The following is a 12,086-nucleotide window of genomic DNA, read 5'->3' as shown; positions in this document are numbered from 1 at the left end:
GGGGGAGAGCGAGGGACGGAGGGAGGGGGGAGATGGAGTGAGCAGAGGTGGGGGCTCGGAGAAGGGGCGGGTCCTCGGGGAATAGGGCAGGGCAGGGCTGTTCGGTTTTGTCCGATTAGAAAGTTGGCAACCCTACTGTCATCTTTTAGCAAAAACACAGACTTTAGGCCCAGTCTTGCAATGTGCTCCACATGGGCGCAGAGGCCTGTCTGCATAGAGCTCATGGCAGGATAAGGGCCTTAATTTTTCATCTCGTCTCATAGAGTGACTCTCCCTAGGCCTTTGCTCATTTGCATTGATTATCTTTAAATCAATGCAAATGATTGATCAACCTCATCAAAAAACTTGCACAGATACAGACAGACATCGTCTTCCTCTCCAAGTGTGAACAGATGGACATCATACCAAATGGACTGAAGGTAAAAAATCCATTGCAATCAACATACTATACTGACTATGGTGAGAGATTGTGCAACACACTCTCAAAGAAACTGAGGAACCACCTGATCAGCATCCTGTACAGCAAACAGGAGAAGATCAAGAATGAGCTCTCAAAACTGGAGACTCTCATACAAAACCAACCTTCCACACAAACTTCCACGTGGCTGGACTTTACAAAAAGGAGACAAGCCATTTACAATGCACACTTTACTTCTCTACAGAGGAAAAAGGACAGTAAACTATCTAAACTCCTACATGCCACAAGGGGCTACAACAGTGGTACCCTTAACTCACCCAACAATATTGTTAATCTATCCAACCACACACTTATCCTGGCAGAAAAGTCTGTCCTATCTCAGGGACTCTTTCTGCCCTACCACCCTCACAAACATGATACAGTTCTGCGGTGATCTGGAAGACCTACTTTCGCCGCCTCCGACTCAAGGAATATTTTCAACACACCACTGAACAGTTCACTGACCCACAGGAACCATCCTACCAACACTACAAGAAGAAGAATTCTGTGTGGACTCCTGATGGTCAAAATGACAGACTGGACTTCTACATAGAGTGCTTCCACAGACGTGCACAGGCTGAAATTGTGAACAAACAGCATTGCTTGCCCCATAACCTCAGCCATGCAGAACGCAATGCCATCCACAGCCTCAGAAACAACTCTGACATTATAATTAAAGGGGCTGACAAAGGAGGTGCTGTAGTCATCATGAACAGGTCAGAATATGAACAGGACGCTGCCAGGCAACTCTCCAACACCACATTCTACAGGCCACTATCCTCCGATCCCACTGAGGAGTACCAAAAGAAACTACACCATCTGCTCAAGAAACTCCCTGATATAGCACAGGAACAAATCTACTCAGACATACCCCTAGAGCCCCGACCAGGGGTATTCTATCTGCTACTCAAGATCCATAAACCTGGAAACCCTGGACACCCCATCATCTCAGGCATTAGCACTCTTACAGCAGGATTATCTGGCTATTTGGACTCTCTCCTCAGACCCTATGCTACCAGCACTCCTAGCTATATTCGAGACACCATGGACTTCCTGAGGAAACTACAATGCATTGGTGATCTTCCTGAAAACACCATCCTGACCACCAGGATGTAGAAGCTCTTTACACCAATATTCCACATGAGGATGGACTACAAGCTGTCAGGAACAATATCCCTGATGAGGCCACGGCATACCTGGTGGCTGAACTTTGTGACTTTGTCCTCACCCACAACCATTTCAGATTTGGGGACAACTTCAAGTCAGCGGCACTGCTATGGGTACCCGCATGGCCCCACAGTATGCCAACATTTTTATGGCTGACTTAGAACAACGCTTCCCCAGCTCTCGTCCCCTAGCGCCCCTCCTCTACTTGCACTACATTGATGACATCTTCATCATATGGACCCACAGGAAGGAGGCCCTTGAAGAATTCCAGCTGGATTTCAACAATTTCCACCCCACCATCAACCTCAGCCTGGACCAGTCCACACAAGAGATCCACTTCCTGGACACTACAGTGCAAATAAGTGATGGTCACATAAACACCACCCTATAATGGAAACCTTCTGACCGCTATACGTATCTACATGCCTCCAGCTTCCATCCAAGACACATCACACGATCCATTGTCTACAGCCAAGCCCTAAGATACAACCGAATTTGCTCTAATCCCTCAGACAGAGACAAACATCTACAAGATCTTTATCAAGCATTCTTAAAAATACAATACCCACCTCGGGAAGTGAGGAAACAGATTGACAGAGCGAGACGGGTACCCAGAAGTCACCTTCTACAGGACCGGCCCAACAAGGAAAATAACAGAACACCACTGGCCATCACGTGCAGCCCCCAGCTAAAACCTCTCCAGCACATCATCAACTATCTACAACCTATCCTGGAAAATGATCTCACTCTCACAGACCTTGGGAGGCAGGCCATTCCTCACTTACAGACAGCCCCCCAACCTGAAGCAAATACTCAACAGCAGCTACACACCACACCACAGAAACACTAACCCATGAACCAATCCTTGTAAGAAACCTCATTGCCTACTCTGTCCCCATATCTACTCTAGCGACACCATCAGAGGACCCAACCACATCAGCCACACCATCAGCGGCTCATTCACCTGCACATCTACTAATGTGATATATGCCATCAGTGCCAGCAATGCCCCTCTGCCATGTACATTGGCCAAACCGGACAGTCTCTACATAAAAGAATAAATGGACACAAATCAGACATCAGGAATGGTAACATACAAAAGCCAGTAGGAGAGCACTTCAATCTCCCTGGACATTCTATCATTCTATAACAGATTTAAAAGTAGCCATACTTCAACAAAAAAACCCTTCAAAAACAGACTTCAAAGAGAAAGAGCTACAATTCATTTGCAAATTTAACACCATTAATTTGGGCTTGAATAGGGACTGGGAGTGGCTGGCTCACTACAAAAGCAATTTTCCTTCTCTTGGTATTGACACCTCCTCATCAATTATTGGGAGTGGACCACATCCACCCTGATTGGGTTGGCCCTGTCAGCACTGGTTCTCCACTTGTAAGGTAATTCCCTTTTCTTCGTGTGTCAGTATATTTATGCCTACATCTGTAATTTTCACTCCATGCATCTGAAGAAGTGGGGGTTTTTCCCACAAAAGCTTATGCCCAAATAAATCTGTTAGTCTTTAAGGTGCCACCAGACTCCTCGTTATTTTTTTGAATTCCACTACTACCTGCGCTCTGTTTCTCTAGTACTGAGACAACCACACCTGGAATACTGTATTCAGTTGTGTGTAACTAGACTCTTTTAGTGTATGTGGCAGTAGGTGGAATGGTTTATTGTGTTGGCTGGGATGTTTAATTGAATTGGTTGTTTCTTTGTATATGGATTGAGGTGGTGGAGATAAAAGGAGAGCCCTGAAAAAGTGGCCTCTGTTTCAATTTATAGAAATGCCAACTTGTCCTCAGCATGGTGGCGAAAGGTCTGTGATACCCTTATACTCTACTAGGGAAGTCTAGATCCTTACCCACCCTAGGGACCGTGAGGGATCAGTAAGGAGCTACATGATGAGAGGGTGATGTAGGCTCATTGGTGATTGGGGTCTCTGATTCCTATTGATGAACATGGGAAGGCAGGGTGGGCTGAGGCTTTCTCATAGATCCAGTTTGCCCATATGTCTCACTAGTATTGTTTGAGATCATTCCTCAGTATGATAGGGAACTGGCTGGCCGTGACTCTGCCCTTTCTGTTCATGTTGTTCAATGCAAACTTGGTGATGAATCAAATGATCACTATCCATCATTTGCTTGTGGATGAGGCCCTGACTGTTTCTATAACTAAGACTGGGCTGAATGCTACAGCAAGCTTTGTGTTAGCACCTCTACAGATTTTTTTTTTTGTGTGTGTGTGTGTGTGTGCATGCGCTGAGAGATGGTTAGGAAAGAAGCTGTAATAGTCTGCAACTGATTTTAGATGTACAAAACCAATTGGTGTAGAAATTGAACAATAAACACAAGTGCCCAATCTCTCCTAATACGAGAACAAGGGAATATTCAACCAATTTGAAGGGCAGTAAATTTAATATAGATAAAAGGAAACACTCTTTAATCCAGTGCATAGTAAGCCTACAGAACTCAATGCTACAATAGAACTGAGACTGAGTTTAGCAGGCTACCAAAAAAAAAAAAATACATCCAGGATTGGGATTTATATAGTTAATGAGAACATCAGAGTTTCAATTGTGAAATTTTTTTAAACTTTATTTTTTTAGAAGGGGTAAGCCTCATGCTTAGAGGTTTATGCCAGTCTTTACCTGCTAGAGGTAACAAATGAACTGTCCTATGGACAGATTTGTTTCAGTTTCTTGTTGCAGGGTTTCTTGTATCTTTCTCTGAAGTATCTGGTACTAATCACTGTCAGACAGGGTACTGCACTAGATGGATCATGGGTCTGATATCACATGACAATTCCTATGTTCCTACAACCTTCCCCCCTCAGAAACAGACTTGATAACTTTGCATTCCTGGGACAAGGTTAAAGTTGAAATAGCTGCATGACTGAATCTCTGACTTGAGAGTTTTCATGCAGGCTTATTCTCTTGAGTAACTTCACTCCGTAAAGGTGACTCAGGAACTCATGACAACCATGAGTTTGTCCCAGATTATTTCATTTGTACCATGTATGCATGGCATGTAGTTTGGAATCTTGTATTTGGACTATCATAGAAGTTTAGGTGGGTGGCTGAGGATTACCTTTGTTAGTCTGTCATTACCTTTGGTTTGAAGTTAGGACTCACCTTTACCCCCTTTCCAAGCACTGATTTCAGCTGTTAAAAGTGGACCTAGGATCAGTTTTAGTTCTCTCTAAGGAGGCACTGTACAGTCTGTGGACCAGTCTTTTGAATGGCTAGAAGAACATCATAACCATCTTGTCCTTCAGTATCAGTATGGTGTATACTAAATGTCCTCTCTCAATAGGTCATCCTCCTAGGTCACCTTGGTATACTGGTGACAGATGATGCATGTGGTATGGAGGTTACAGGGGCAGTCATCTTCTTCTAACTACACCACATAATGTTCTATGCCATGGCTGCTGTAGAAGTGAGGAAAGATGTCAATGCAGAGAAAAAAAGCTAAGTCTTATCCAGCTGAAATGATGTGGGAGGGGAGTCGTATATGAAAAATTAGTTTTTGGGGGTGAGGGGAGTGTTCAAATGTTGGCAACTGTTACAGGCACAGAGCTTATGTTCCTATGAAAAGATAAGCTAACTGCAACGGAACAGGTCAACTTGTATATCCTAACTGGAGAAGTGCATAAGTTTATTAGGTCAAAAAAAAAAAAAAACCAAAACAAAAAAATGTAAATCCAGTTCAAATGACTGGCATAAATAGGCTGGAACAAACTATGCCAGGGAAATCAAAAGGATATTACAAAGATCCAGAGATACAAAGGTCAATAATTCTTCAAATACATTAGAAGCAAGAAGGTTACATGTGTTGCTTTCGTACTTTGCTGTGTTTAAATTCTCAATCTTGATGTTGTCTTAGCATAATTCCAGGCAAAAATCCTCCTTTGTTTAATACAGAAGAAAAAATATTTTACAGTTTGAAGCAGTGTTCTCCAGTGGATAGATTCTGCACATAAGCTGCACTTAAAACCTGATGACTTTGCACAGAAATGGAACCTTAACAAACTGCAGTTACATGTTTTGCTTAAAAATATCTATAGTTTACAGATTTCCTTATGTTTTATAATTGTGCAAAATGTTGCGTGTTGCATCACATCTGCTATAATAGATTAGGCATACGCAGTGCAGTTCCACTTTCCTGCCATTCAAGAACAACTAAATTTAAGTACAGAGCATATGCCAACATGTAAAACATAACCTTGGTCAAGAGTTTCAAAAGTGACTAGTGATTATGGGACACTGTTTTCCAAAGGCAGGTGATCAGAACTTCCTGAAAATCAGGCTCCTTCAAAGTATCTCAGGTTGAGCGCCCAAAAATCACTAATCGTTTTTGAAAAATTTTCCAAAAGAAGGTCTGAAAAACATTTTAGAGGGAAAAATTTCTTTCCCCATGCTCACCTAACTCTAATGGATTTTTCTCATACTATCTAAAACTTATCTTTTGCTGAGACTCTGGGTTAAACTGAGCAGGTATAAAAGTGCGGAACGCCTTTGAAGTTAATGAAATTGTACCCACTTACATCAACAGAAAATTTGGCCCATTATATATTATCTTAAATGAAAATATGTGGAAATTAAAACCACTTAAAGAACCCTAAGAAGAGGTTGAAATGAAAAGCTCTTCTCAACCTTAACAACAGTGTGCTTTACATGTCTATAGTGCCTTTCTTCTCAGGAACTCAAAGCGCTTTACAAATATGAATGAATTTAGCCTCACAACATCCCGTGAGGTAGGTAAGTATTATCCCCGTTTTACAGATGGGGAAACTGAGGCAGAGTTCTGAAGTGACTTGCCCAGGGTCACACATCTTGTCAGTGGCAAAATCAGGCACAGATTTCCAAAAGTCCTGAGTCCCAGTCCTCTGCTCTCTTATGTTCCCTCCCTACTACTACAAAGCAAGCAATATATGCAGCTTCTTTTCCTTCCTTGGTCTCACCATGACTACAGAGGCAGTAGAAGTGAATATATTTACTCCTGGCTGAATTCCTGCTTTCTTTAGTAGAAGCACTTTGTCTGACAGTACTAAGTGCTCATTTTTTATTTCTGCAGAGTTGTTTCTTCCAGAATGTGGTAGAGAGAGGGTTTCTTAAGTCAGGTTTCTCCATACCAGAGAGACTGTACAGGGTGCAACAGGAAGTGGAGAATCCTATTTCTTGCAGAAGACCTGCTGTTTGGCATTCTTCACACGCTGTTCCTCCTTCAGGTTCATCTGGCGTGCGTGTTTGCTGGAGATTATTTCCACATGCTCTGAGGGAAACCAGCCTCTCTCTCCATCTGAGAGTTTCACTCCTTCCATCCAGCCTGCAGGGGTGGAGGCAGACACAGAGAACATGGGACAAACTGGCTGAGATTTCCCTTTTCCCACCCCAAAAAAGCCCCATCCTAACTGAGCAAGCTAGAACAAGACACCAGCCAAAAAGAGATCCCCTTGCAACCTTCAAGCCACATGGTCTATTTGTTTAATGGTCTAATTAAGACCCCAGATAATAGGCAGGCAAGATACGTTCTGAGAAGAAAGCTTCCCTCTCCATCCCTTATATAGCCTAATGGCCCTGTCATCAAAGAGATGACTCAGTTTTCACCCTTCTCCAAGAAGATCACCGCTTGTTCCACTCACCGTCGTTGCTGTTCTGCATGACCATGATGATATCTGCTTTCTCCAGAGCCAGCTCGTCATTCTCCCGAGCTTTGTATGTCCGTATGCACTGAACCTGAGGTGAGTCTGAGAGAGAGAGAGGGGTGAAGAGCGTGAGCAGGCTGGAGGAGTGAGAGGGATTGCAAGTGTTGGGTACCGCATTCTCCCCAAGGAAGGAAGAACATGAGGGTTGGGCACAACACCTGAGGGATGAGGGAGACACCTTTAGGGTGAGGCCCAGCATCTGAAAAGTGGGGAGATGGAAGAGCGCTCGTGTTAGGGGTGACACCTGTGATGAGTGTCTGAAGCTGTGGAGGGGATGGGGAAGATAGAGACTGAGGGGCATCGTCTGGAGATGGGGGGGGGGAAATGAGTCAAGTTTGACATTTGTAAAATAAGTAAAGGGGAGGGTGAATGCTCCTCTTCAGATTCACTCCTACATCCATGTTACCCTTATATCTTCCTCCTCACTGGGACACAACTCTGCCCCCTAGGCAAGTCCTCCCACCCATGCCTGCAGCGCCTGAGCAGTCTCACCAGGGTTTTCTAAGAGATCTGGTTCTCCTCGTGGTGGCGCCAGAGCGGAGATCCACCGCAGCTTCTCACTGCTGGAAAATACCAAAATACAGATGCTGGAGAGATAAGAGTGGAGCAGCCAGGGATATTGAGGGTGGGGGCGGTGTTTGTGTAGGGAGGGATTGGAGAAAAGAAGTGCCTGCCACCACCTCTTGGGGAAGTGAAAGAGAATGCTAAAGGGGGAAAGTGAAGGATTAGTGAGAATCTGGGGCTAAATGAAGGAGGGAAGAGAAAGGGGTTGAAAAAATGATTTCCCCCATTTTGGGGGTTGATATCCCAGACACGGTGTTAGGAGCTTGAGATATCTGCCTGGGTAGTTGTTCAATGGGGTAACTGAGAAGAGGGTATGGAACAGGACAAGGGTACAGGACGGGGCAGAGAAAGATGGCTCAGTGGATGGGATTAAGGGGTCAAGATGACAGCGCGTTGGGATAATTGGAAAGTGTGGTGGGAGGCTTGCAACTTCATTGTAAGAGAGTGTCCTCTGGGTCTCAGAAGCAGCAGGGGATGTTGGGCATTTAGGCAGCTGAGAGAGGTACAGGGTTTTGGCAGCTGCAACCATATGTATATGTAGTGGTGTTAGGATTCAGTGGGAATAATCTCTGGCTCTTACTGTGTCTCTGTACGAAAGAGGAATTCCACTCTTTTCCCCTGGTTGTTCTTAAGGAGAAAAAGGCGGAAAAGATTTTTGTTTGCCCCGTGCAGCTTCATCTCACACTTCTCCCCACGTATATCTGAAAATGCAGCATGATCAAACACGACAAAGCGCCCACCCCTAAAGGGAAAGAGAGGGGGAATTAGAAAAACTGTGTTAGGTTTAAAAGTGACGTACACAGGATAAAACATTGGGGTTTGGGCTCTTTCTTGCTGCTTTGATAGGTCAAGAAGGTTTAAAGGGGGGGGGAGGGGGAGTTCCACCTTAAACATATAAAGTCTCATCTTCTCTGCCTTTGCTAGAGGTCTTCTTGGAGGACCAGAGAATTGGAACAGGATTTTTCTTAGCCCTCAATGGAAGGGACAGGATTGTTTGAATCTGTCTCAGACCATTTTTCTCACAAGTGTTCATCAGACGCTGGTTAAATATTTTACAACTTAAAAAAAAGAGTCTGGACTAAAGAATCCCTTTCCCTCAACTACTCAGGTTTCAGGGTCTTGTCATGCCATATTCCCACTGGTTCTCTGGTCATCCATACAGTCCTTAAGCTAAAACAGGCTGGGGGAGAAATGCGTTAGCCTTGAACAAAACTAGACTGAACTAAGTTATGCTGTGAAGTATAAAGGGGGTTAGGTGCAAAGGGGAGGAAGATACGTAGAACGACATAAGAATGCTATAATTAAGTGTTTGGAAGTGAAGGTACTGCATGATGAAGCTTGCAGGCTGTTCATGAGATGTGAGAGTGCTAAACTGAGCAGTCTAGCCAATAAAGGTTGCCATCTGCTGGCTGGAATCTGAGGGGGAAGGGATGCTGCCTCACCAACATCCCCACCCCTTTCTGGACCCACGATTATAGAGGTCAGTGAGAGGTGCAGTCTGGGAGACTCACTCCCTGGGCCGGGACAGGAGCAGGCAGTCATTGAAGAGGTGCAGGTAGATGGGGCGGGTGGTGACTTTCCACTTGGGGCTCAGAGTGTTGTAGTCCAACGTCATCAGCTCACCACACTTCACCAGCCGCCTAGACTGCGAGACCAGTGGGAATATCTGTGAGACAGGGAAGAATGCCATGATCAGATACCCATGGAAGTTGGTGCATTAGTGCTGGAACCCCTTGTTGAAGGCATAAGGTGAGGTTGCGCTCATAGCCCCTGTTGTAGGTGGGCAAGTTGTGACCTGAATCCGCTGCTTCCAACTCCAGGATGAGGTAGATGAATTGGGTAGATTCAAAACTTGTCATCCCTGGCATAATGCAGGGGAGTAGACACCAGAATCAGCTCTCGCTCCCCTCCTTGTACAGGGGTGAGGTGCTGAGCTGATGTACAAGGGGGGTCAGGTTACTGAGCAACCCGAGGGGAGTGTCTCACCTTGTACTGCAACTCTATTTTCTGTGTGCTCTGTATTAGTTCACCAGTGCTCCTCAGGTATTGGAAAATACAGGGTGGGGTGGGACACGACAGACTGAGTGTGCAGTGATGAGTTAGTGGTGTTGGGTCAGGGTAGTAGGTAGGACTAAAGTAGAAATCGGAGCGGGTGGGTTCTCACCTTGCACTCAAAATCAATCTTTTGTCTTAGGTAGATCAACTCCTCAGTGCTCTTCATGCGCTGGACATTTTCGTTGCAGTCCTTTATGAGCTGCAGAGGGGAAGGAGGAAGAGGTTGTTGGGAGCGGATAGAGTAGATGTAGATGGCACAACCCTCAGGGTTCTTTCTCCCAGAACCTTATTTTCCAAAGAGCGGATGGATGCTGTGCTTTCTCGGCCAAACAGTTTTACTCACTGTGGAGGTTTAGTCCCTGATATTGAGTTCTGCTCTGAGCGAGGAGTGCTGTCATCATGTCTCAGTTACTGCAACCTCCTTATGTCTGGTTTTGACAAATCCAGTCTTGTCCTGCTCAGAGCTGTTAAGGATGTTGCTGCAAAGAGCACTCTCCTCGCCTGTTGCTTTGACCATGACACCCCTCACTCTGCCTCGCTGTACTGGCTCTCCCTTCTGTAGCACATCAGACCTAAGGTACTTGTCTTCTACATTAAAAGCCTTTCACAGCCTCTCCCCACCCTAGCTAGCATCATGATACTACCTATCATTCAGTATCAAAGGGTCAACTCCTGCCTCCGATTGGCTGTCCGCCTCCACTACCCACTTGTTAAATTTTCAAACAAACACCTTTAGGCTTGGGTGGCACTCCTGTAAACATTTGCAGAACTAGTTCATTATCCACCTTCAAGTCCCTCCTTTGCTGGTGATGCCTACAAGAAACTCAACAATGGTTAGGCTGCTGGTATATTAAGATCACAGCCTAGCATGCTATTGTTTCCTTGTGCTCCCATCTGTTGTCTCTTGTCTTATACTTCGTTCCAGCCCCAAATAGCTTACAGTATGTCTATTTGTCCTGTGTTTGCACAGCACCTGGCCCAAAGGGCTACTGGGTGCTACAATAATACCAGGATCTCTGGGGAGCAGTAGATGCATCAAAATACTGTTGCCTGTTGGGAATTGGGGCAAGTCACTGGTCATTTGGGAGCAATACTTACTACAGGCAGTATCTCAAGCATACAGGAAGCTGGGGGTTTATTAGATAATACTTAACCACAGACCCCACCTTTGCATGGTCCTGACCCACCTCCTGCTCCACTAAATCTGTTCCCTATCCCCACACGAGGAGGATGTTCTTTAGCCTTAAATATAGAGCTGTCTAATGTGGTTGAAACCCAGCAGCTGCTAATAGTGCATGGCAAGGTGGATTTACAGAAGAAGGGAGCAACACTCTAATGGGCAGGACTAGCTCAAGTACAATCTAGGACCCACTTTGCTGCAAGGTGTAGGATTCAGTGTGTGACATTCTTGCCCGCACCCAACGGTCCCAAATTCCTATGCTCTATAGCTGCTCTGCTGTGGGAGACTCAGTTCTATGAGACTTGAGCAGGGGTGAGATTGGATAGGAGGGCGTGCACACCATGTCCAAAAAACAATCTGAGCGGTTGCAGGGGTGGAGAATACCTGCAACGATGGGGGTGGCATCACGATTCCTCAAGGAACTCAAATTATTGCCCTGTTTATCTTAGTGCATAGTGACCAACCAAGAATGGCATCCCATTGTGCCAGGCACGGTACCAACACAAAGTAGTAGACAGTCCTGCCCCCGAGAGCTTCAGTCTAAATAGACACAGGGTAGGGGAAAGGGATACAGCATACGGATTGATGATTGTGCAAGTGGTATGTGAGTGTCATGATATGGGGGGGAGGAGAGGGGGCGCGGTGGGACAGATATGGTAGTTTCTTGCAATATCCTTGAAAAACCTTATTGAATGAAGTAGCTTTGGAGTTTGTTGCATTAAAGATGCAAAGTTTATGTATTATTGTAGAATTGTATGTAACTTTTCTAGGGGGGAGATGTGACCCCCATAAACCCTGAGAAGTGTTATAAGCTTCAAAGCTTTAAACAATATGCCAGACAGGAAGGAACCTTTGGGACAAACAAAGTTGAGTGGGTTTTCTAGGAAATACTTGGGAGGAGGTAAATGCAAATTCCCACCTCTGGACCCAACCTTCTGCCATGAGGAGAAATGCATTGT

At 45.1% G+C, this 12,086-nt stretch overlaps 1 protein-coding gene across 1 annotated transcript in view; it reads right to left on the bottom strand.

Moving 5' to 3' along the window:
* Positions 1-6,794: 6,794 nt before the first annotated feature.
* Positions 6,795-12,086, bottom strand: part of LOC135895491 (rho guanine nucleotide exchange factor 5-like) — a 46,309-nt gene continuing 41,017 nt past the window's right edge. Inside the window, exons 11-16 of the mRNA XM_065423601.1 lie at positions 10,057-10,146; positions 9,404-9,558; positions 8,473-8,634; positions 7,821-7,891; positions 7,266-7,370; positions 6,795-6,949 (exon numbers count right to left, since the gene is read on the bottom strand). Coding sequence (XP_065279673.1) covers positions 6,795-6,949; positions 7,266-7,370; positions 7,821-7,891; positions 8,473-8,634; positions 9,404-9,558; positions 10,057-10,146 — 738 coding nt within the window. The remainder of the gene's footprint in view (positions 6,950-7,265; positions 7,371-7,820; positions 7,892-8,472; positions 8,635-9,403; positions 9,559-10,056; positions 10,147-12,086) is intronic.

This window comes from Emys orbicularis, chromosome 1 (genome assembly GCF_028017835.1).
Source record: "Emys orbicularis isolate rEmyOrb1 chromosome 1, rEmyOrb1.hap1, whole genome shotgun sequence".
NCBI lineage: Eukaryota > Metazoa > Chordata > Testudines > Emydidae > Emys > Emys orbicularis.
Note: the sequence above shows the minus strand (reverse complement) of the source record. Positions and strands in the feature narration are given on the sequence as shown.